The sequence below is a fragment of the Lontra canadensis genome, unplaced genomic scaffold, assembly GCF_010015895.1.
Source record: "Lontra canadensis isolate GAN:19392208 unplaced genomic scaffold, GSC_riverotter_1.0 scaffold130, whole genome shotgun sequence".
Classification (NCBI taxonomy): domain Eukaryota; kingdom Metazoa; phylum Chordata; class Mammalia; order Carnivora; family Mustelidae; genus Lontra; species Lontra canadensis.
In genome coordinates, this window is record NW_022631124.1 from 3567333 (window position 1) to 3592787 (window position 25455).

The 25455-nt window shown below is 48.4% G+C and overlaps 1 protein-coding gene across 2 annotated transcripts in view; it reads left to right on the forward strand.

Moving 5' to 3' along the window:
- Window positions 1–17701: 17701 nt before the first annotated feature.
- The window catches only part of SH3RF3 (SH3 domain containing ring finger 3), a 368261-nt gene continuing 360507 nt past the window's right edge, over window positions 17702–25455 (forward strand). Inside the window, exon 1 of one of the 2 annotated variants that reach the window (XM_032842452.1) lies at window positions 17702–18452. In XM_032842452.1, coding sequence (XP_032698343.1) covers window positions 17880–18452 — 573 coding nt within the window. In that variant the 5' untranslated portion in view covers window positions 17702–17879. The remainder of the gene's footprint in view (window positions 18453–25455) is intronic. The other variant, XM_032842451.1, reaches the window with a different exon arrangement.

Sequence of the window (25455 nt, forward strand, 5' to 3'; positions counted from 1 at the left end):
GGGAAGCCAGCTGAAAGCTGCGGAGTGCCCTAAAGTCCTCAGGAGAGGAGTGATCCGTGGTGCAGGAAACAGTTCTGAGAAAGAATACTGCAGGGTTTCGCTGAGCACCGGCTGTGCAGGGGCACTGTTACAGGCAAGGGCCCAGCTCTCAGCTGTCTGCTCCTGGCTGAAGGAGAGCCGAGGTTGGAGGCAAATGTTCTAGCTTCTCTGTGACCCTACAAATGATAATGGTCAGAATGCAAAATGAATGTGATGGTTCCATGCACAGAAACCTTACTATCTGCCACTGTTCCAAAGGCTTGACACACATTAACTCACCTGGTCTTTGCAACAAGTACGTGAAGAAGGCACTGCCATCACCCCATGTCACAGATGCAGGACCTATGAACTTCTTGCTGTGAAGATAAGGCTGCTGCTTAATTTGGTCGAAGAAATGTGCTGTGCCTTGCTATAAGATTATATTTTGTACAAATAACATTCTGGGTCATGAGGCCTCTAAGCAAACCTTCCAAATTGTCCTCAAATACAGAGGCCCACCTGGGAACACAGAACGGCCAGTTTGGGGGGCATCTTCCCTTGTCTGTGAGCTCAACCTCCAAAATCAGCCAAGTTCCTGGGAAAAGAATCCTAATCTCTTAGTTTCTTACCCTACTGTTCCTGTTTATAGATGTTCTGTGGGTCTTCTCCCTTTCCTGTAGCTGCCAGAGACTTTAAGAGTTTGGAAAGACCTCAGTGACCACTGAGGGAAGAGGGCAAAGTGAAGGTGGCAGGCTAGACTGGCACTCTCAGAGACGAGTACAGGTGCAGACCTAGAGTCTATAACGTGACTGGGGAGAAAGTTTTTGTCTGGGTATGTCAAGGGTGTCAGGGTAGGGCCGGCAGTGGTAGGTACCCAGTCTCCAGTCTCCTTACAGTCAGGATCCCTGGCAGTGATGTCATATCTCTGCCCTGAGGTTGTCTTCTCCTGGAGAAGGTCAGTTTGTTTCTCTTCATCTTCTTCTTCTTCTTCTTTTTTTTTTTTTTAAAGATTTTATTTATTTGACAGAGAGAGAGAGAGAGAGAGAGAGAGAGATCACAAGTAGGCAGAGAGGCAGGCAGAGAGCAGAGGAAGCAGGCTCCCTGCTGAGCAGAGACCCCCGACGCGGGGCTCGATCCCAGGACCCTGGGATCATGACCTGAGCCGAAGGCAGAGGCTTTAACCCACTGAGCCACCCAGGCACCCCCCTCTTCATCTTCTTTTGAGTATTACTCACAAAGGTTCTTACCTCTGCATGGTCATGCCCATAAAGCTCTAGTGTTCCAGTTGCAGAAAGACTGGATCAAAGACACTCAGACTCAGCCACAAAAAGAAATTTCAGCATAAATTTCTCATGCCTTTAATTCTGCAAAAGGGATATTTAGTCCATAGCAACAACAGCAATTGTTGAAAAAAAATCCCCGCTTTCCCCACCGTGGGTGGAAATGCAAACTGGTGCAGCCACTCTGGAAGACGGTGTGGAGGTTCCTCCAGAAGTTATGAATATGACTATCCTATAATACAGTAATTGCGCTACTGGGTGTTTACCCCCCAAACACAAAAACACTAATTCAAAGGGAGGCATGCACCCCGATGTTTATTGCAGCATTATTTACAATAGCCAGATGATGGAAGCAGTGCAGGTGTCCATCAATAAAGGAAGGAATAAGGACGATGGGATATATCTGTATCTATACCTATGAATATTATTCAGCCAGAAAAAAGATGAAATCTTGCTGTTTGCAAGGACATGGATGGAACTAGAGTACATTATGCCAAGCAAAATAAGTCAGAGAAATACAAAACTGTATGATTTCATTCATACATGGAATTTAAGGGGGGGAAATGAGCAAAGGAAATAAAAAGACAAACCAAGAACCAGACTTTTTTTTTTTTAAGATTTTTATTTATTTATTTATTTGACAGACAGAGATCACAAGCAGGCAGAGAGGCAGACAGAGAAAGAAGAGGAAGTAGGCTCCCCGCTGAGCAGAAAGCCCAACACGGGGCTCGATCCCAGGACCCTGAGATCATGACATGAGCCGAAGGCAGAGGCTTTAACCTACCGAGCCACCCAGGCGCCCCAAGAACCAGACTTTTAATTGTAGAGAATGAACTGGTGGCTCCCAGAGGGGATGGGGGTGGCGGGATGGGGGAGACAGATCATGGGGATTAAGGAGGGCACTTGCGGTGAGCCCTGGGTACGGTATGGAGGTGTTGAATCACTATATTGTACATCTGAAATTAATATCACACTGTAGGCTAACTAACTGGAATTAAAATAAAAACAATTTAAAAAAGGAAAATAAAAATTCCCCTCTCCCAAAAATTTATACCTAGGTGAGCACATAATTTATCACCATGCCAGAGGGAGCCCTGGGAACACTCGTGCTGAGATTAGTGCTCCAGTCAGGGTTTGGTGGGAGAAGCAGAGCCACAGCGAGAGCTGGAGAACAAGGGCTTCCCTGCGGGAGCCACCCGTGTGCCACTGTGAGGGATATTCTGCGAGGCTGCTGGCTCTGTGTGGGGTGCTGGCCTTAGGTGGTCACACAGGCCGTCGGGAGAAAAGCTGCAGGTCACAGGAGAGAGAGAGAGCAAGGACAGCTGTAACTCCCTCGCTGGCCACCTCCAACCTCAGCCACAGGACCTGCCAGTCGGCCTGCTGTCGCAATAACACAGCCAGCCCCCAGACTAGGTTGTGGGTGTAGGGATACCTGGCCTTCCACTGACCTTCACAGCATCGGGGAGAAAACCGCTTCTTTGCCTCTGCCTTCTGAATCTTGCACACCTTGTCTTGTGCCAACCTTAATGGGGAAACACAGAGGAAAAGGAAACCTGGCATGCAGAGCTCCTGCTTGGCTAAGTCACCACAGTGCCAAGTCACTGAAAGAAAACACACAGGCTGAGAAACACCCAGAAACCAGGGGTGTGGTCACCCTACCAGTACACCGCAGCTCCTTTGGTCCCCTTCTCTTCCAAACTCCTCAGAGCCCCTCTCTAAGTCTTCGCCCGCCCACCCACCGCTGTCCTGCCCTCCTGCCACCTCTGTTTCTGGTGTTCTCTGCAGCACCAAGCTCCATGAACTGGCTCAGAAGATGTCTGTGAGGGCCCCCGAGGGGTGGAGCCGGCTCTAACAGCCAGGGAGAGGGAAAATTCTAGCCTCCTCATATTGGGATACAGCTGGGGAGTTTAGGGTACTGTGGGGCATCAGTGCTGCTCAATTCTTACTATGTGCTATTACTTTTCAAGTTCCCTCACTTCATCACTTGATCCATTTATTTAAAAAATGCAGTGCCTACTGTGCTCTGGGCCGTCAGCTTCTGGCACTGGAGGGGAGGAGTTCTGTGTCACTAGCAGCATGTCCTTAGCAAGTGCCCGACCGTGCTCAGCAGGTGTACTGAGTGAGTGAACAGAAGGAGGGCTCTGGAAAAGTGAAGACAGCTTTCTGAGGGGGGCGGGGAGGGTTGGGCTTTTATCTGTGGAAAGTGTATCTCTTTTCCTTGCAGGGAAACTACTTCAACACAGGCCTCTCCTGGTCCATGCTTAGGGGCAATGCAGGCAGAGAGTCCTGGAAGAGACAGGGCCGAGTGGGGGCTCTAACTGAACTTTGCTTGCTAACGTGAATTTAATTCAGGGCCTTAATGGCGTTTTAAAATGGCTTTTATATTTAATTATAGATAACATAGGTAAGTATAGGCAAGCAATTACTTAAAGGCAAGCAGACACAGGAAATCCAAGAGCACTAATAGGTTTTTAATGACCAGTTATTTATTGTATTGCAAGTTTAATTAAATTGCTTCCTTCAAATGCAACTCGTTGCTGATTAATAAAAATATGTTTTCTATTTACGTGATACGAATACTTAGTATCCCATCTTATTTTATAGCCAAAATAAGACTTCATAAATGTGAGTGCAAATTATATTTAACTTGTATCAATAGATTAGAGGCTCAGCTCAACTAATCCTGATGCAATTAGGTGAACTTAAAAGGACATTGAATCAATTTTCTTTTCCTGAAGATAATAGTCTTGGAATGATTCTTACATTTTTCTATGGTCCTTATGTTCTTATCATTGTAAAAAGAACCTTTGATCTTAAATTCTGCCACTCCATATATGAGAAATTGGGCACATGAGTCCCACAGTCCTCCTTCCCCCCCAGCTCTGTGACAAATGCTCAGAATACACCCTGAAAATAGAAGCCAACCACTTCTGCTAAGCAATACAGTGTCTCTTCTCTTAATGACTAAAGATCCCAGGAGGGTCCCTTCATCTGCCTTCCTTGTTTCTCCAAGCCTTTTTGCAACAGAGTGCTAGAGGGTACAGTAGGGATGTTGGAATCTAATACATACAGGCATTTTTTGTACAACAGGCATAAAGTGGATTATAAATGAAATCCTACTTGCCCAATAATGTCTGGGTGTCTATTCTCCTGGGGTACTTGGTAAGTAGGATTTATTTCTTGCCTCCCTGGCAAGTATCGACAGCTCTGTGAGTGGGTGGGAATGCTCCAGGGGTAGTGGAGTTAGGATGCTGGAAATTACAATAAGGTCTTATTGACTCTGAACCATTAACACAGGCAGGTGGGGGGGGGGGTCTACCACCATTGAAAGTTGGCAGAGTTCCAAGATATCTGCGTCCTTAATCTTGGGATCACTTATCCACAGCACTTAGAGATGGCCAGGGCATGGAGGGCTCCTGTCCAAGTCCTACCCCAGAGCCACAAGGCAGATCAATATCATCACCCATCAAAATAACACCTGGAACTGAGAGAGATATCCTCTCCACCCGTCTTGGCAATGCTTAAAACTTAAATACACTATTGTGAGAATTATAGACTCTCAGAGTTGTAGGGACCTCGAAGGTAATGGACTCTTGGCCAATGCAAGAGTTCCATCTGCAGTCTGTATCAGAGCCAGCTGGCCAGTCACTAGAAGTTCAGGTTTCTTCCTCCAGAGTGTGGAATTGTCTTGGGAGGCAGCCATGCATGCCTTCTTGCACCAGGTGAGATCTGGTGACTAGTTCACATGTGGATGCAGGTGGAGATGCTGTATATCACTCAGGCACAGTCCTTGGCTGGAGGCAGAGTTCTCCAAGGCCCTGCAGTGGGCAGAGCAGCACGGAGGAAGGTGTGGGCTCCTACGTCATCGCCCACATCATCACCCCTACCAGCTAGGATGCTCACATTGGACGTGAGTCAGAAATAAACTTGTATGCATTGAGACACAGAAAATGTGGCATTTGTTTATGACAACTAGCGCTACCCCAGCTAGTGCATAGAAGATTTTTGTGCTGAGAGACTTCCAGGTTCAGAAGATAGTCCACTCTACTTCTGAATTAATAGCTCCCCATTCTTTATCACACATTGAAATCCCCCTCCCTCCACCTTCCACATACTGGCCTCAGTTCAGCCCCCACAATGATCCAAGACCTATTACTTACATGCAGATCTGCATTTACAAAGGTTTATCTGTATGAACAGTTGAAGTACAGCTTTGCTGTGGAAGTGCAAAAGCCCCGGGAGTGGTATTGCAGGTCCGTTACACCACTGAGCAGTTGCATATCAGAATGGGATGAGAGCAAGTTACGACTGGAGCCAAAGGGAAATCACTCTACTCCAGAACAGTGAAATGCTTGGGCTCAAATCTGAACTCTGTCCCCTGCCACATTTTCCCTGGGTCTCTCTTCTTCAGCATTTTGGAGTCGTATGAGGTTGAATGAGGCTGCAAACCCCTTGTTTTTGGGAGATGGCATTTTCCCAGAAAAAGAGCTAGGGAAATATTTTCAGTCTCACATGTTCTTGTGAAACCTTGCCAACTCTCCCATCAAGAGGTGCGGTGTATTTGTCCAGCTCTTTAACCTGCACGAACTCTTGTGACTTGTGCCTGCGACTGCATGAGTGGGGTGCAGAGGAAGCAAGCTGTGTGACTTCTGAGGTGATGAGCCTTCCACCTCTTCACACTGTGGCGCTGCCCACCTGGGGACCCAGGCCCCATGAAGAGGCTGCGTGTAGGTGTCTGGCTGACAGCCCACGTCAAGGTCAACTGGCACTGACAGCCAGGCATGGGAGCTTCTGACTCTAGTCCCCACCTTCACGCTGAGTGGAGGAGAGACACACTATTCCCACAGAGCTCCGTCCAAGTGACAGATTTGTGAACAAAATAAATAGTACCATTGTTTTCAGCTCTAAATTTTGGAGCGGCTTTTTTTACATGACAACAGATAACTTGAACATTTCACTATGACATCCCTATGACAAGGCCTACAAATATTGCTCCTGTTCTGGGTAAGAGTGAGCATGTCAACAGAGTTCATACCAGGTCCATCAAATTTCCTAGGGAAAAAAAATAAAGCCATAATTTCAAATACTTGTAGAGTCATGTGGTTAAGGACCACATTTAGTCCCAGTTTCTTAGAGCAGGGAAAATAGGTATAAGTTACAGGAACAAGAATGCAGGCCAGGTACATAGAAGGACTTTCCCGTGTGAACTGAGACTGGCAATCTTCTGTCTTCGGCAGTGTCTATGCAAGGTGAGCAGCCCCCACGCGGCAGGGGTGTTGGAATGAGGCATAAAGGCTGAATGAGGGGACATTCTACAGTTGGTTCTGTGATTCTGTAAGTGAATGACCTTTGCTGCCTTTACCAAAGCATTTTCTGGAAAGCATCACCCAAGGCACATGGGAGGCTATGACCTGGCTTTTCAAGGAATGTCCGAGATCTTTCTTTTGATGATGGAAATTTCCTTCTCTGAGGAAATGCCAAGAACGGTTTGTCAGCCCTGGAGTCTCTGGAAAGGATGTCCCTTGAGCTACACGCAAACTTGCAATATGAATTTTGTTCTAGAAGGGTCTGTGTATTTCACCACAGCTCAGAATGAAAACAACTCTTGGCAGATTCACAGTACAACCCTAACCTTTCCTGAGAAGGAAGCGAGTATCATCTTATCTGTGAAAAGATTCCATTACTCTTTCTCACGTGATTGATTATTCTACATTAGCTCTGTATCTTTCATAAAGTATTTCATATTTTTCTAGAAAACACATCAGTATTATTTATAATTGGCAACCTCCCCCTGGATGATTTAGGACATACTTCTGCCAAGACATGAATTTAGATATTAAATATTACTCAATGTCAATTATGCTGTGATTATTCTGGAAACTTTATTTTATATTCAATTTTCACTCGTTTTGCTTGTGACTGTAATTTAAATATGGGATTTTCTTTATTGTGTTAAACATATTACCAATGCATTGCTTTAGCTTAATAACTGTACCAGGCATACAAGTTTAAGTACTTTCCAAGTTCTTGAGCCAAACTAAAATAAAGTGTGTAATGTCTCCAAATTGGAGAAGAGAATTTATTATAATTCTTTTGAAGACTGTGAAAGAAAACAGACAACTGCAGGATTATTTTTAATTCCCAAAAAGAATTTGAAATATTTTTGTCACAGTGCTATGGAAACTGCAGTCAGGAACAAGGATACCTCATCTGAGTAAAATGTTCGTTGCCTTAGATTTTTATTTAATTGAACAACCTGTTTTATCAGTTTGAACAAATTTATGTTCAAATGTTAATGTTCTAATTAATCACTCCAGTCTCCACCTGATCAGACTAGAGAAGTCCAGAGATTTGTCTCAGGACCTCCCTCTACATTGTCTAAGAATTACCAGTCTGAAGGGGCTGGCCGTTCCCAAGGCATGCAGGGCGAGGCCTGGAGGCTGTGAGTGCCCATCTAAGGCCCCAGCACCTGCTGCCTTTGCTCCCCATGGTGGCTCTGATGGCCTCGGGCATCCTGTAGGATACGGTCTCCTGCCTCTGCTCATCTGGGCAAGAAGGGGGAGGACCTCAATATATGCATGCCTGGCATGACCTATTATGTCAAGGGTCTGGGCTCACTCACTGTTACAAGAGGGCCAGCTATAACTGGATGGCCACAAGATATTCCAGGGGCCGGCCCCTCCACTCGGGCCACCTTCAGCAAATGGAACCTTCCAGGTGGCATCTCTTGAAATTACCCTCACAGATACGGCCATTGTTTGCCCAAGAGGCCGGTAGGGAAGGTATTCTAGCCTCAGCCAGCTCACCCGGGTTACCTGACCCATGACCACAAAGACCGAGGTCATCAGACCAACCTCACTTCTCTTTTAGTGGGGGGACTGTTTAGACTTTGGGTGGCCCCCTCCGTCCTGTCCTCATCAATCAAAAAGTATCTTGGTGAAGGGCTGGGGAGACGATGGAAACTGGTGGTTCAGGGGTGAGTAGCTTTTGTCAAGTCACGAAAACACAGTCCTACTGACTTTCTGCAGAAAGCAGATGCCTAGCAGCCTCACCTCTCTATAACCGGAGGGAGCACTCAGATAGTTCTTCCCAGTACAGAGAAACCCTGCCCCATGGTGCCATGCAGCCTCACCTACTAAGTGCCAACTCACACGGGAGTTTAAAAGTAGTTCATAAAAGCTTAAGCGGGTTTAAAGGTAGTTCAAGTTTTGCCCAAGTAGGTATCCAGGTATCTCAACATTAAGAAACAAAGGTGATTGGGAGGGAGACAAACCATAAGTGACTCTTAATCTCACAAAACAAACTGAGGGTTGATGGGGGGAGGGGGGTTGGGAGAGGGAGGGTGGGGTTATGGACATTGGGGAGGGTATGTGCTATGGTGAGTGCTGTGAAGTGTGTAAACCTGGCGATTCACAGACCTGTACCCCTGGGGATAAAAATATATTATATGTTTATAAAAAATAAAATTAAAAAAAAACCAAAAACACTACAAAAAAAAAAAAGAAAGAAACAAAGGTGAGCTCCTGTGGGCAATGACATCCTGTGGACTAATGCTAGTTACACGGTAATGACCGTGAACAACTGCTCCAGCGAAGTAAATGCATGACACACATTTCGCAAGCTTGAGAATGTTCCTCTGTCACCCTCTCTGTAACGGGAAGGGCAACATTCGTGTAGCACTAAATCACATCTGTGAAGCATTTTGCAACCTGCAGATGGAAAGTGTGATGAGTCACTGGGAGTGACTGATGAGACCCCTGGTGGGGACTCCTCCCCTGTCCTCCATGGAAGAAGTGGGAAGGACGTTTCTCTGAAAGTTCCAAGGAAGAAACCAGGCTTACTTTTTTCACCACAGCTTCATACAGCACCTCCAGGAAAATGACTCCCAGATTCTCATCCCCAATTCTGAGAGTCCTCTGTAGCTCTGTTTGAAGTGTATCCCTAACTTCGAGACATCTGCACCTCCCTGGCCTGCCAGCATCTGAAATTCTTGTGTCTAAAATAAAATTTGTTATCTGGCCCCTTAGATTGGCCCCTCCAGACTCCTCTTTTCAGTGGAGGGTCCCCTGATTCCTTCTGATCTTCTTCCTCCTGCATCTAACCAGCGAGAGGAGGCATTTACTTTTATTTGTGTGTTCAACAAGTGCTTACTGAGTGCCTGCTACGTGGAAAGCACTGTGCTTGCTAGTGGGGAGGATGCAAGCTTAAACCTAGATACTCAACAAGCTTGGATTCAGGAAAGGGAGACAAAGTATTTACGTTGCATACTTTTGGTGAAGAGGGTTTATGTTTGTTGATTGCCTACTCTTTGATTGGTATATTGCACACTGCTTTGGTTTGGGTTTTTCCCTAGAAGCCAATCCTAGGAGAAGGATGGAGGCCAGTGGTATATTTGGGAGAGGGTCCTAGGCAGTGCCTGCAGGGGTGTGATGAAGAGAGAGGGAAGTCAACGAACAGAGTTCCACTTCCATGGTGGGTGCGTGAAGCCTAACCCTGCAGGGGGTCTTGGGGAGCATGTAGAGCAATCCTTCCCAAGGGGCAAGAGTACTGTCTGTCATTGCGAGGTTGCCCTGGCATTTAGAATTGGTTACATGCCCTCGAGCAGAGAAGACTCCAGGCAGCCACAGAAAGCCATCCCTTCCCCCCCACCTCCCTTGCAATTGTGGGCTGGGGCAGTGAGGGTTGGGAGCACAGGAGCAGAGCCCTGACAGCCTCCACCCCATGCACATTATCTCATTGAAGCTCCTGTCAAAATGATAAAGCAGGTTTAATTCCTCTCACTCTCAATAGGCAGACTTGGGCAGCCTAGGTAACTTGCACAGTGAATGGGTCTTGGCAGAAAGAGGCTTGACCTCATGCCGGCTTGACTTGTGGCCATGATTGTGGCCCAAGCTGGGAGACCTAGCAGGCTGCATGGAGGAGGCATCAGAAGCTGTCCTGAATGTGTGTGGTTCTCCTGAAGCTTGCAGGTCGATGTTGCAGGTTTTGGCCATGACTCCAGGCTGACAATACCCTTACACCTACCTTTCTTCCTTTGTTGGCTAGCAGGGTGACTGTGAGCCCTTGCTGCCCTTTCCAGTTTTTTTCTGACCGTCACAGTCACTCCATGTTTTTCCTAGCCTCCCCTGCTGCACAGGGCTCCCTGGGGTTCTGCCCTCAGAAAGCTTTCCTCGCCTCTTCTCCATGGATGAAAGCACTCCCTCTCCCGGGTCTTCCTGCCACCTAGAAGCTGATGATTTCAAGTGTGCATTTTCAGCTCTTGCCTTATTCATGAGCTCTAGGGGTTGGGCCGGTAGAAGAGAGACTCTGGAGTTCCGTCATTTGTATGTAAATCCTGACTGTTCCACTGTGTAGCTGTGTGACCCTGGACAAGTTACTTATCTTCTCTCTGCTTCAGTTTCAGTGCCTGTGAAGGGGAGGCAGTGTATTTGCTTAAATAGCTCTGGTAGCTCCACCTGCTTGTTGCCCGGCCTCCTGCAAGGCCAAGTTCCTTAGCATCCAGGCCCTTACTCCCATGTCATTTCAGTTTTCTCTCTATTTTTAAAATTATGGTGAAATACACTGAACATAAAACTGACTGTTTTAACCATTTTAGGTGTTCAGTAGCATTCAGCTCATTCACATTATTGTGTACCTTAAGCTATTTGTTAACCAATGAGCTCCTGTCTTGTGTCTCCCTGCTTCTGATTCCTCCTTGCTCCAAATGACTGCATTTCATGGCTGCCTGCCCAACTTTCTGAATATCACAATGCCCTGGGAGAGAACCTTGATGGCTCTTCAGGCTCTCAGCGTCCAACCAATCCTTGACTTTCTAACACTTCCACTCTGTGCCTTCACTACTTACTCTCCAAACCCATCGCTCCCCGACCTGCCGGGGAGGTGTCTTCTCCAAGCCTCACACTCCACTTCTGACCTTGCAGATGCTCTTTACCCTTCCCTGGGGGTCGTCTCCCCTTCTTTCGCTCAGGCATGCCCCGTCCCTCCACGAGACCATAGCGCCTCCTCCCTGGAGCGCTCCTGGGTGTGGCTTCCGTTGCCCCTTCTGGTGACGTGTTTCAGGTGGCCCGACGTGTAGACTGAAGATCCTGCCGATGGGCTATGAACTTTCCGCCTGCTGATTCTCTGGGGCCCATGACAGTGCCCTATCAGCGGGATGGGTGCTCACCTCCACAGAAAATAAAAGTGGAGGGGGCTTGCTCTGGAGATCAGAACACTAGAAAAGGATTTGGAGGGGCAGATGTTGAGTGGAGAGAAGTCCATGTGCTCTGTGAAGAAGGGGGAACCGATGAGTCAGGTCTGCGGATCAAGTGGTGGCGTGTGGCTCCTGCTCACCTTCTCTCCATGCATTACAAATGTGAACATTATAAGTACTGGAAGCCATGAGTTCTGCAGCTATTAGGAGTCTTGCTATTATGGCTCATGCTTGTACACACAACACATATGATGTGAAATTAATTTTGAGAGATTCATTCCTTTTTATAAAAAGAGAGTGCAATCGAAGGTCCAGATCTCAGATGCTGAAAAGCATTTGTTATGATCTCATACGGTCTTGGAGTGAGAGGGAATTTAGAGGTCAACTGGTTCAGCCCTTTCAAAGTCAGTTTAGTCCAACTCTGCAGATTTTTATTAAATGCCTACATTGCTCAGAACATTTTTGACAGGTCTTAATGACCAATAAAACAGAGTCTTTGCCCTTGAGGAGTTTGTTGGGGGGGGTGCAGGGGCTACAGGACTGCTACAACATAAATATAAATGTAGGGCAGAATACAAAAGATGCAGGGGAAAAGAGCACAGTGGATTCAAAAGAGAAGCTATCAGGAAGGGCTTCCTGGAGGAGGTAGTCTGTGAGATAGATGGGTTTCCACAGGAAGAGAGATACAGCACGAATAACACACTTGGAAAAGAAGGTAGAGGTTTGGGAAAGAGCTTGGAAGATGAAGAGCCACTGCCCATGGAAAACCAGATCGGAGAAGGCAGCAGCCTTGCATTGAGAACCAAGGCTGGCCCAGCAGCATAGACACTGCAGCAGATGGGAAGAGGGAAGAATGTGGAAGGAAATGGAAATGGGAGGATCTTTGGGGGTAAATATCCATTAGGATGTTAGGAAGGTGCAAAAAATTGGTACCTAGGTGTATATATAAGGGCTTGGGCTAGGGGTGTCCTCCAGGGTGGGCTCCTGTCTTAAACTTGGGCACTTAGGTTGATGATGGGATCCGGGCAGCCACAGGATGGTGTGTTTTGGGCAAAAGTCACTTGGTTGCAAGGGACGGAAACCCAGTTCAAACTATCTTAAGTGAAAACAGGGTTATAAGGACTCAGTATGCTCTGGGTGTAGTGTCCTTCATGGACTCCTACCCATCCTCTAGTAGGCCTTCCACATGTGAAAAGAAAAGTGGCCACTTAAATCCTGGGGTCTATATCTTTAAGGCTCAGAATCCAAAAGGAAGAGAAAATCCCCTCTCCTTCAATATCTATATGCCCAGTCTCAGATGCTGCTGAGAAGTGCTTGCCCGAACTGATCATCTAAGGAGCGAACAGTTCTGATGGGTCAGCTTTGACCACAAGGCCTGCTGGGGACACAGGTGCAGGCAGAGTGAGTGGCCCAGTGGACCAGGGATGGGGGGCTTCCCAAAAGAAGCAATGCTGGGCTGGCCAGAAGTGCTTTAACAGATTCTTTACACCCATAATGTGTGCCTGAATTTTTTTCTTTTGGGGCTCCTCCTTCATAGGACTGCTGATGCTGTTGTTGGACAACTCAGCCTTATTAAAAAGCACTTTTCCATGTTTAGCTGGAAACTGCCTCCCTGTAACTTTAATTCATCATAGTTTTCTTCCTAATAACAAGGCAAAAACAATATCCCTTCTAATATTTAATTCAATTTTAGAAATTTCAGGGTCTCAGAGCCTCTAAAGAGGGGAGATATTTTTGCCTTCTGGTGTATAGAAGATGTAACTGAGGTTCACAGAAGTGGTTTCACTTATCTGAGTTGGCACCACTGGGGTTCCTGCACATGCAGAGACAGGCTCTCATCACTCCACCCCAGTGTCTGTCCTGGTCTACAGCCTGGGCTCTCAGCTGGCACCTGATGTACAATGCACTCAGGAACTGCTTGTGGAATGAATGAATGGTGCCCTGGGTGACTCCCTTGGATACCTTTCCAGCATGAGGGCCAAGAGGACTTGCTATTCAGCATGGTGACAATTGTCTCATACTGAGGGCCTTCACCGATCTCTGATTCATAATAAATAACGTGTATCAATTAGAGTACCCTGTTACAAATGATAGAAACAGACTCTGGCTGATTTAACAAACTGGGACATCCACAGGATCACCAGGAGGTCTGGCAAAGCAGTGGAGGCCACGGCCCGGGCTCACCACGCCAATCAGTCCTGGGGCTGGTCTGCTGACAACAGCTGGCCCCTCTCCTTGAGATTACCATGTGGCCGGCTCTTCCATCCTCCCCCACCTGTTCCTGAAGCTGGAACTCCATGATGCTCCATCTGCCACCCTCCTTCCACCTCTCAGGGCATGGGGAGGGTGGGGATAGGGGCAGCTCTCAGAGGGCAGAGCCTGAGTCACATCCCCACACCCTAGCTGGAAAAACATATTTCACCAAGTGGATAATCTCCCAAATCTAAGAAGTTCAGATCTTGGGCAGCCAAAAACCTGACATACAGCAACCCATCCTGTTTCCTCTGAGCTTTCCCTCCTTTGGACACAAACCTTCTCTTCCTTTATCCTAGGCTCATGGGTGAGACCTCTAGATCCAATTACCACCTGTCATTAATATTTGATATCCAGAATTGACAGTCATCCTGCAAATGGGGTCTGACAAGCCCAAGGTACAAGGTGATTATTTCTTTCCCTATTCAGTCCCTTAACTTCCATTAATGCATCATAAGATTTCATTACTTTTCTAGGCAGTCATACTACATTGATGACTCATGTTGGCTCACATTATGCTTGTGGTCTATTCAATTCCCAAGATCTTTTCCTATGAGTGGCTGTTAAGCCAGATCTTCTCAATCATTGACTTATATAATTGCCTATTGAACATGTGCACATTCAACTGAGTAATATAACACTGTATTTGTAATACTTCAACTATTTAGTTCACACCCTGAAGTTCCTTTACACTGTAGTACATTTCACTTGGCTACTTCAATCACAGACTGCAAACTGGTGGCCTATGGGCCAATTTGGCCATGCACTCATTTTGTTTGGCTAATAGGGTTTTTTTTTTTTTTTATGAGAACTGAATTTGTTGCCAACTATTGAACATCAGGAGATCTCACATAAAAAAGCAGGCCTTCTACCTTCTCTTGAAAAGTAGAAAGATCTGGCAATATCAGGCCATCCTTTTCTCAAGGCTTCATGTGATTGACTGGAGCTGAGTAGCAGCAGCTCCCCCCTTTGTAAGGTGCAGGCCCTGCTCACTGCAGGTCCCACCATGCCCTATTGCTTCACCTGCTTAGCACTGCTTCCTGAATTTCCATGTCCTGTGCAACCTCTGAGTACACTTGGGATTGCAACCTGCTGCTGTGGGAGTTGGTTAAGGCAGGAGCTAAAAAGGGGTAGAGTGGAAGCAGAAGAAGTCTGAGAAAGATGGGGCTCAGTGGCCCCATCCAGAGGGAAGCTGAGCATAGAAGGGTGTGACTCTAAGTCCCTGGCATGTGCGTCTTTTGTTCTGTCTGCATGGCATGCCCTCTATCCTAGAAATTCTCCCCTCTCCTGTGTGCGGCCTTCGGGTGCTACCAGGTTTCAGATAATCCCGCTCCTCTGGTCTGCACTGAGTGGTCCAGAAAGTGACCATCTGGGCCAACCTAGATGATAGGGTTTTAAGACTTTCAGCCCATGACAGCATCAGATGAATGTCTTTTGTCAGTGGCTGAAGCCATTGGATGAAATGCTTTTGGAGCTTTGACAGTGTTTTCTATTGTGGGGGTTGGGAAAGTAGAGAGGAAAAGAGCATATCATCATATGGAGAAGTATGGGGAGCCAGAAACACTGTGGTCCCTCTGCAGTAAGCTGGCCCAGCTCTTAGCCTGGGGTTCTGTGAGGTGCTCCTGGGTCTCAGTCCATTCTCCTCATTTGAAGTCTGGCTTGGTTTCTGGGATGCCACCTGCTTTTGGATCAAGCATTCTGGGTCCTCTTGAAAACTCCCCTTTGTTGTTCTTGAGGGAGGGTCAAAGAGTAAAAGGAAGAGAACGTGAAGGTGCTTCTGGGCACAGTGACAAGGCCTCTGGCCCTCCTGGGAAGTGTGCTCCCTGGTTTCAGTCAGCCAGGCAGCTCAGGGATGCCATCCATCTCACAGGCATCCAGTGGCTCATGTGAATAATACATATGGAAACCCACACCACTGAGACATCCACAAAGCAGCTCGCCGAGTTCCTAGGAGCTGGCGACCTGGTATGAGCTCAGGACACCTGGAATTGAAATGTTAAGATGCATGTTCAAAACACCATTAGGTGATGATTGAGACCTTTATTTCACTATTTCCACAAATGTTTGTTGAGCGCTTACTATGTGCCAAGAACTGCCCTTGCACTGGGGATCTTACAGAGCAAAAATATGCAGTCTGTAGGGAAGCTCCATAGTCCATATTCCAATGGAATGTGATCTTAGTATGTATTAGGTTCTGGAGACACAAAAATTAACAAAATTCAACCTCAATGATTTCTTAAGTACAAGCCTTATCTCCCTCACATGTAAAATGAGGTAAAAATAATTATCTCATAGGGCTATTTAGAGGATTAAAAAAAATAATGCACAGGCACGTTCTTGGCATTTAAGCCACAGCAAATATTACTTTCTCCGTGAACAGTTGAAATAGGTTCACGTAAGTTCACAAACCACAGGTTGGTTTGACTGGTAGGCGGGCCTTCAACACCTCTTCTGTTATCGGCCCTAGCAAGAACTATCTGGCTTTGGGGCGCCTGGGGGGCTCATTCGGTTCAGCTCCCGTCATGATCTTGGGGTCCGGAGATCAAACCCCGCATCAGTCTCCCGGCTCAGCCTGGAGCATGCTTGTCCTCCCCTCCCTTCCCCGGCCTCTCCCTCTGCTTGTGCTCTCTTGCTTGCTCGCTCTCCCTCAAATAAATAAAGAAAAGAAAAAAAAGAAAAAAGAACTATCCAGCTTTGTAACCTCTAGCCCCTGGCCCTCGGCTTGTGCTGGGTCTGGGCCTGGAGGGGAACAGGGCTCGTTGGGAACCCCAAGCGGCCACGAGGGGGCAGCGCACTGCAGGGAATCTTCGCGGTCGACCCCAGCCCACCGCCAAACTTCCCTGCTGCTCCCGGTCCTCCGTACGTACTTCCGTTGCTCTGACGCTCCCAGAAGCCGGGGCGTCGGGAAGGAGAGCGCGAATTCCCCTTCCTCTGCGCCTCCCGAGGAGGAATTGGAGCGGGGTTCACGAGACTGCGCCGCAGTGGGCGCGGCGCGGACCGGGTGCCCTGCGCAAGGGTGCGGGTCCAGCGGGCAGCGGCGCCGGCCTCGGACCAGCGACTCCGGGGAGGGCGGGCTGCCGCCGGGAGGAGACCGAGCCGCCCCGGGGGCGCCTCAGCCAACCGGAGAGCCTTCCCCTGCTGCTTCGCGGGGCGTCCCCGCACCATACCCGCAGCTCCAGGCTTGTCAGTCCGGCGCACAGCCTGGAAGGGGGACCCGACCGGGAGCGCTCCGGGGAGTGGTCGATGAGGATGCCCGGGTGTTGGCTATGTTCCCAAGCTGCTCGCCGGCGCTGACGAGAAAGGCAGTCTGGATAACACCGCCCAAACTTTCCTTCGCGGCAGCGTCGGGAGGAAGCATCCCTCTCTGAGGTTCGCGGAGAGTCGGAGGAAGACTCCAGGCGCCCGGAGCGGACAGGGCCCAGCCGGCGCAGGAGGGCGCCCTCGGAGTTCCTGGGAGCCCTAGAGGTACCCTAAGGGACGGGACTAGTCGCCGCTGTGCGCCCAGGCGTGGGGAGGTCCAGTGGGCGCTGCTTCTCCTTTCCTGCGCTCCTCACTGACCGTGACCTTTGCGCGCTCCCCGAGCACGTGCTCGCGGCGGAGGAAGAGGAAGGTCCAGCTGAACCCGCTGGGGGCAGGGACTCGAGGACAGGCCCAGGGCGCATGGAGGCGCCGCGCGGGCGGTGCGGCTCACCAGCGGCGCGGGGGAGCGCGCACGCTGAGCCGGGGTCTCCCCGGGGACCCGACCGGCCGCTCCCCGCACTTCCTGCCGCGGGGCTCTGGGCCGCGGGTGGCCACTCCAAGCGCAGCGCCCGCTGAGGCGGAGCGGACACACGGGAGGACAGGTGTAGCCCGCACACGCGGGCGCCGTGCTCCGAAGGACTGGGTGGGCTCGGCTGGCCGGGAGTTGGCTAGCGGGGCGCGGAACTCCGGTCCCCACCACGCCGGCCGGTCAGCGCGCCCCTTCGCACCGCCGCTGCCAGAGCCTCGAGCAGCCAGGCGGGGTGAAGGAAGTGCCGGCGGAACCCGGCTCCCCGGAGGCCGCTCCGGCGCGACCCTGATGCCCGCTGTCTGCGGCGGGCCCCGCTCCGGCCCCGGGACCTAGGCAGCTGCGCGCGGCCGCCGCCGGCGCCTCCCCCATGCTGCTCGGAGCGTCCTGGCTGTGCGCGTCCAAGGCGGCCGCCGCTGCTGCGCAGAGCGAGGGCGACGACGACAGGCCAGGTGAGCGGCGGAGGCGGCGGGCGGCGGCCACGGCCGTGGCGGCGGGCGAGGACATGGACGAGTCGTCGCTGCTGGACCTTCTGGAGTGCTCCGTGTGCCTGGAGCGCCTGGACACCACGGCCAAGGTACTGCCGTGTCAGCACACTTTCTGCCGCCGCTGCCTGGAGAGCATCGTGTGCTCGCGCCACGAACTGCGCTGCCCCGAGTGCCGCATCCTGGTGGGCTGCGGCGTGGACGAGCTGCCGGCAAACATCCTGCTGGTGCGCCTGCTGGACGGCATTCGCCAGCGGCCTCGCGCTGGCGCCAGCCCCGGTGGTAGCCCGTCCGCGCGCCCGGGCCCCAGCTCGGGGGCGGCCTCCGCGCTCGCGGGTGGCGGGGGCAGCGCGGCGGGCAGCGCCCCCGGCTCCCCAGTCTTCCTCCCTGCGGCGACCGGCAGCGCCACCGCCAGCCTGCGGGAGCTAGCGACCAGCAGGAGTGCGCCCGTGGCAAAGGTGGGTATCTGCTTCACCGCGCAACGACACAGCGTGTTTGTGTGTTGGGGGGGTAAGGGGTGTGCTCGGGCGACTGTAGGGGCCAGTGATGAAGGGCGAGGGAGACCAGAGGTAGCCCCCCACAACGGCTTTTGCCTTGCTCTTCTTTCTCCAAGTAGTTTTTCTCCAGGGACTCCGTGAATGTAACCCGTCAAGTCCCACTTGCCAGCTCTTGGACACCGTGTCTCCACCTCCCGCCCCACAGTCCTGTCTCCTTCCCTTGAAATGCCTGTCTGCACCTGCCGTCCATCCCTCCTCCTCTCTGGAATCCCTTCTCGCACCACCTGTACTTGCTGCGTGCCAGCATGCAGTCCTGCGGAACCTTGCTACCTGTTCATATGTGGTGACACCCCATCCTCCCGCAGGGTGGACACAGTTTCCTGTCCCCAGCTGACCGCTAGTCTCTACAGTCCCTCTGCTGGCACGGCCGTGTCTTCACCTTTTTGACTTGGCCTGGCCCTCCTCTGTACCCAGAAAGTCTTCTTCTGCTGGACCCGCAGACTAGCCCTCGGCACATCCACGCCGGCCTGGGGTCAAGTTAGTGCTTAGTGTTTCCAGGGTTGTGGCCTCTGGGGAGACTCTGGGCCTCCTGCCTGCGTGTCTAGCAAGAGAGAGTTGGGCAGAGGGAATTGTGTGACTGGGGTTTGGAAAAGCATGAGTTACACGCTTCGTGTGAGAGGAGGGAAGGAATGTTTGGCCGGGCCTTCTTGAGCTTGGTCTGTCAGGAAGCCCTAGACCTCTTTCCGGCCCTTGGGCAGGGCTGCATTCCCAGGTGGGACATTATCTGAGTTTTTTGGTGCAACTACATTGTACAGTGTCTTTCACTGTTTCTGTTTTAGTGAAATACTTTATCTTGGGATTTCAGTGATTTGGTTTCAGAAGCTCTTCAGAAGCTCTGGCTTCACACCCTCTGTTACTGTTACTATTATGGAGGGGGAGGAAAGCTTGCGGGATGCTGGCTTAAGTGAGAAGCAAGTCCCCATGTTGTATATTTTCTTTAATGTAGAAAATCCCACTTACGGGTTAAAAAAAAACCCCATTATTGATCTACTGTAATTATCGTTCATTTTAGAGAACTAAAACTATTTTCTTTACTTTGGACTGTTTAAGAAGCTGCTGATGCATAAACCGTTTAAATAATCCTTACAATACGTGTAGTACAGAAAAGCTGGGACAATTCTAACCATCTGAATTACTTAGTACTACCAATATTTTTGAGGTTAGGAAGTTAAATCCTTGGTGTTGAGCTTTAGAGATAAATGCTCTCCTTTGCCAAACTGGGTGTTTCCTATGGATCGGGAATAATGGACAGTTAAGAATAGTCATGGAATATTTATGCCTGGGATTGCTGCTGGAGGGAAGGTAGTTAAGTAGTTTTTCTTTGGTTTTAGTTGTGATTAAATCCAGTTATGAGTGTGCGTGTTCTTGATTTCCAAGCTTTTCCTTCCTGTCCTTGCTGTTTCATTTAAGGTATTATAATCAAAGGTCTTTATTTGCAGAATAAGTGGGTTACCTCCCCATACTCAGAGAACTGAATGGTTTGTAGAATGATGTTTGTAGTTAAACCCTAGGACATTTTGATGAGAATGTATTTACAGATATCCTCCTATTGCATTTTATGTGAATTGTGTTTGATCGGAGGTGAGGAGGTAACCTCTGAAATTCCAAAGGCCATAGCCCGAGGCAGCTCCCAGAACTGTGCCATTTGTGGCATAGAAAAAAAAATTGTTAAAGAGGTTGAACTGAAACCTTTTTGCAATGACAGGAACAGGGAGTTAATTTTTTGTTGGCTGGTCTTGAGATTATTGGTGGACTTTATAGGCATATGGAGCGATCAGACTGTTTATGGAAGTTTGAGCTTCAGGGAAACTTTGCAACACAGTTTATTTTTGTTGTGTTGAGTGTGACCCTCACTCCTTTCTTCACAGGCCCACCTCATGAGGACTGAGTTTGGGTCCTAGGAAGAGTCCGAATTAAATACAATTTTTGATCAATATTTGATCATTTTCCGAAAGACAAAAGGGGTGGAGGTGGGGATCATAACATCTTCTAGCTTTTTACTCACTGATGTGTAAGTCAGTGGGAGTCTTCTTGGGCAGCCAGAAGTCCTGCATGGAGTGTTGCACTTTAAGCAACACTATAAATTTGGCAGGCAAAGACTTCAGCTGAAAATTAGTTCCAAATAGGCTTTTGATACTTTACTGTCTGTTGGAATTGCTTTGACTCCTCATAGCAAGGCTGAATGCTGGATGTTGTTCTATGTTGTTTAATAGGTGGGCACTCATGTCATGATTCAGCAGAGACCATATATGCCTTACTAGCAGGTTGACTGTTAATGAAAGACTGTCTCCGATTTTCCTAGTGAGATGCTTCTCAAACCTTTCCGGCAAACAGGCATGTGTAAAGGTTGTAGGTATGCAGATCACCAAGTATCTACTTAGATTGTGCATTTACTCACAGTTAGACATTGGAAAGGTGTCATGTATAAAACGGATGAATTCTTATTTGGGTTCTGCATGGAGTTCATGAAATAATTTTTCCACACTCTTCACTGGCATCTTTTTCTTCAGGGTTTTGGTTCTCAGCAGAGCTACCTGGAATCCTCCAGCCTGGTGAGCAGAACCTCTCAGCTCTGCTTTCACCTGAGCCATTTGAGATGAGGCACTTTCTGAATCAGTTAATTATGCTGCCCTTGGAAATTTTATACCAAGTTATTGGTACCTACTGCCTAAGTTTAGGACTGTTGGTTTCTTTGTTTGCCTGTTGGGAAATACTTACTGTTACGTGTTGCTTCTGAAAGTGATCTTTTAAAAAGTCCTGTTTTAACAGAAGCGTCCAACCGTTTCAGGTGCTAAATGTGTGCTAAGTTTCTCAGCCTAACTTGTTTTTGTTTTGTTTTGACAGTTGTGTGAGGTGACCCCTGCAAGGCCCCCTACTGGCATTGGTTGAGGTGTTTTGGGGCAATATATATATATTTTTTTAAAGGGCTTTGTAGTTCCAAATTGAGTAATTTCAAGAGTACTTTTAAATATGCTTTCATAAGAACTCTAATGTAAGACAATTCTAATTTTTTGAGTGATTTTTTTTTTCCGTGGGAAATCTCTTGCCTTATATTTGGGCATACACAGAATTTACTGTGGACCTACCATGTGCCAGTCATTCCAGGTGAACTGGACCAGCCTAGGTTCTCTTTTCGGAGCTGACATTAAGGGGTTGGAAACCGGGCTGCTCTCAGGAGATTCCTGAGCACACTGGAGTGGTGTCCATCCATGACTCTATGAAGGTGAAGAGGATGGGCATTTTTACAAATTAAAGAACAGTAGAAAATTTGGATAATGCTTTTGATGATACAACATGTAAGCTGGTTTGTCTGGATTGTGTACCTTGAAGTACTTTGGTATATGTTTCAACTGGAAATCTCTTCTGTATCTCTCAGCCAGTGTGACTGGGACCCTGTAATGGGAAAAGTGTAATAAACTGGAGACTCATACAACTAGTATCTATTAAATGTTTTATTTAATAACTACATACATGTATGTGTTTACCATGTTTTGGATCCAGGCTAGGAACTTGTCTTTGAGTTCCAAGTTGACTTAAACCATAGCCACCTTATGATTTCCTATTTGTTTCTTTCAAACAGATGACAAAGACACAAATTCTGAATGGAGCACTTTCTAGATTTTAAACAATTACCACTTAATGTTGTGTGTCTTTTTTTTTTTTTTTTCTTCCCAGTTTGACAATGTTAAAGAGGTCTGTCTTTGATGAGTCTTTCCTAAGTGGTCACCATGTTTTTCCAAGGAGTGATTTCTTTTGCACTAAACATCTTCTGTTTATGTAACACTTCATTAAAGTTTATGTTTGCCATTTATCAGTATATTTGCATAAACATGGTAGGAAATCCAGCCAGTGAATTCCAAGTAAGCCCAGGCGTCCCTGGGCAGGTGTGAGGGCTTGGACAGCAGTGGGCCAGGCTGGGCCTTCCAAGGGGATGAGGGCCTTAGCCATTGTGTGGAGGAGATGGGGAGTTGAGCAGTCCAGCTGGCCACCTCTTGGGAGGCCAGTTCAGACAGAGTCTGTGGTATCTGGAAGCAAATCAGTGTCTATTCTTCAGTCGTCAACAGTTGGGCAGCTTATGCTGGAGAATTTTTTGTGTGAACAGTTACTGAGTGCCTACCATGTGCTGGTTGCTTTGGCATATGTTGCTTATAGAAAGCTCACCATAATCCTATGAAGTGAGTGGCATAATTAACCAAAAGGGATCGCTCTTTGGGCAAAATGGCCAAATCAGAGAGCCAGGAAGTGTTGGGCTCTGGATATGTTCTCAGGCTCCGTTCCCCTGCCCTTTCTGTTCTATTCTGCTGGGCTCTATCATTGGGGTTTCGTTCTTTGGTCTGGAATGTAATAAGGACTGTAGAGGAAATGGCCCAGTGCCTAGAGGCCCTCACAGAAAAGCCAGACAGCTCACAAGGACAGCGGACAAGTGGTTGACTTGTGGTCTCCATGATGACAAGGGCAGACACCAGCCTTTGGAGACATGACAGATGAGTCACAGTGAAGTCCTTTTTGGGCTTGTTTTCAGAAGGTCCCTGGGTGTGGAAACGGCACCTCTGAGACTTACAGCAATGTTGTATTTCAGGTTGTGGCCATTTGGTGACTAATCTAAAGTTACCTTTCACTAAGAGACCACTGTGGGTCAGGTGTTTGCTGAAAGCCTGTGTGGCCAGGGCTTGGGTCAGCTGATGGAAGTTCTTCCCACCTGTTCCTTCCTAAGTCTTGGAGAGATGGGGAAGTGGAGGCACCAAGGTTTCCTCGCTCAGAGACACACAGTGAATAGGGGGGTACTTGAAAGGTGAACTTTGGTCAGACAGGCTACCAACTTCATAGTTAGAGGAGGCCTCTCGCTCTATAACCATCCCAGGTAATGAGAGACCAAGGTCCCGAACTTAAGTAGCACTCACTTCCTAGATCCCTCTGCTCCCTGGCCGCAGTGGCTGCCGTCTTGTAAGCCCAGGCTGTGAGCCCTATGGGTAGTTAGCAGGAACCGTGCAGAGGGGTGTGTGGTCCCAAGGAAAGAACATCCTATCAATTGTGGCTTCAGCGGCCCGTCACGGGCAGCTCTACATAAACGACATGAACAGTACATTTGAAATTGGGATGGGTCATGATGGCATCCTATCCTTAATAACTTAATAACAGAAAGGAGGGTTTCTTCCCCTTATGTTTGCTCTAGACCACCCTCACACGTCCCTTCTCGCCTTAGGGGCCAGAATTGCATGCCGGACTGATGCCTGGACCAGCCACAGCTCAGCCAGGGACTTGGCACATAGGATCAGCCTCCCATCTGGGGACTCAGGCCTGCTGCCTGCCTTGGGCCTTGGCTGCAGACAGGGTGGGTCTTGGGCTTCGTGGAGTCCTGTGGAGAAGGAGGGCAGGGGTAGGGCCCAGGTGGATTTATCCTGAGTTCCTTACTTCCTCACTACGTGCCTCTGGGCAAAGGTTTAGCTTCTCGAAGCCTTCTTATTAGTGAGAGGGAGCCTATCTGCTTTATCAGATAAGTGAGACTGTGTACCTGCAGTGCCTAGCACACGTAATTAGCTGTCATTTCAGTGCCTGTTACCAATACAAAAATCTCCAAATTTTGTATCACAAGTGTGGCACACCTTCCTGCTAGTAGATTCATTTATTTGGTGTCCTGTGTGTGTGAGTGTGTGAGTGTGTGAGTGTGTGCGTGTGCACGTGAGCACATGTGTTTTGCCTTTAGATTCCAAGTTGGCCTGTGTCACCGTGACTGGATTGTTATGCATTGATGGGCGTCTAAGTCAAGGGCTCGAATCTGTTTATTTCACCTTTTAAATTGTTTCTGAATTTTATCTTTGTTATCACAGGTAGTGCTCCCTATTCTCACAAGCTTCATTAAAGTGAAAAAGGAATCCAAATTATAATCGATTTTAAGAAGAGGCAGTAGGGGAGAATAATTCCACCCAGTTGCGGGGATGGCTGGTTGGCTCTCCTGAAAGCGAAGCACACCTCCTTCATCTAGAGGACACAATAGCTTGTCTACAATTGCCTGGAATTAGGCTGCTCAGTGAGGTTGAGCTGAGCAGAATTATATCCAATTGTTCCTTCGTTCTGGCTTTTGAGAGCCCGTTTGCTTGCTGGAGCATGACGAAATCGGGTCTCAATTATGCAGTTGTTTCAAGTGTGTATTTCATTTCAATCTGTATTTAATCTCTATTTTTTGCAGTTAACACGCTCTTTTCCAAGGTACATATTTGAAATAAAACATCAGCAAGGATTCAGGTAGGGGGAAATGCTCTTTATGGCACCACTTGCAAAGGCCAAGGTCAGTTTTTATCAGATTTGCCTTGCTTGGAAGATCTTCATATTTGGTGAATTAGAAATGCATGCTCAATGGGTATCCTACTGGAATTCTAATTAACCTTAAAAGAATAAGGTGTCAACTGGAAGGTGTGGGCAGCAGTGAATGGTTTAAACATTGCGCTAGCACACTATACCATGGTGCTCCCTTTTCCCGCTGAGTGGAGGTTAGAATAAAAAAGCATATAAAGTAGCAGCACTATTTGAATTCTACTCACAGATGGCTGCCTTTTTTGGCCCTCAATGGTGTGTGGGTATTTAGAGATGCAGTTGTTCTTTGGGAGACCTGAAAGAGCATCCGAGAGGAGTTGCTTTGGTGGCTCGTTTCTCTCATCTGGCACACGTGTTTACGTTGTTAACGGATGCGATGGTTATCTGCAAACATGAAGATATTATGATATTTGCATTTCTGCTTAATGGAATGTGTGCATAATGCTCATGTGAATTTGTATGAGTTTAAGTGAATTAGGATTTGCTGCAGGAATTCAGGTCAGTAAAGTGAGAGACTTTAAGAACACAGGAGCGGCACCAGGAGTGGATATAAACGTTCTAGAGCCCAGAGCATGTTCTCTGCAATGCTCAG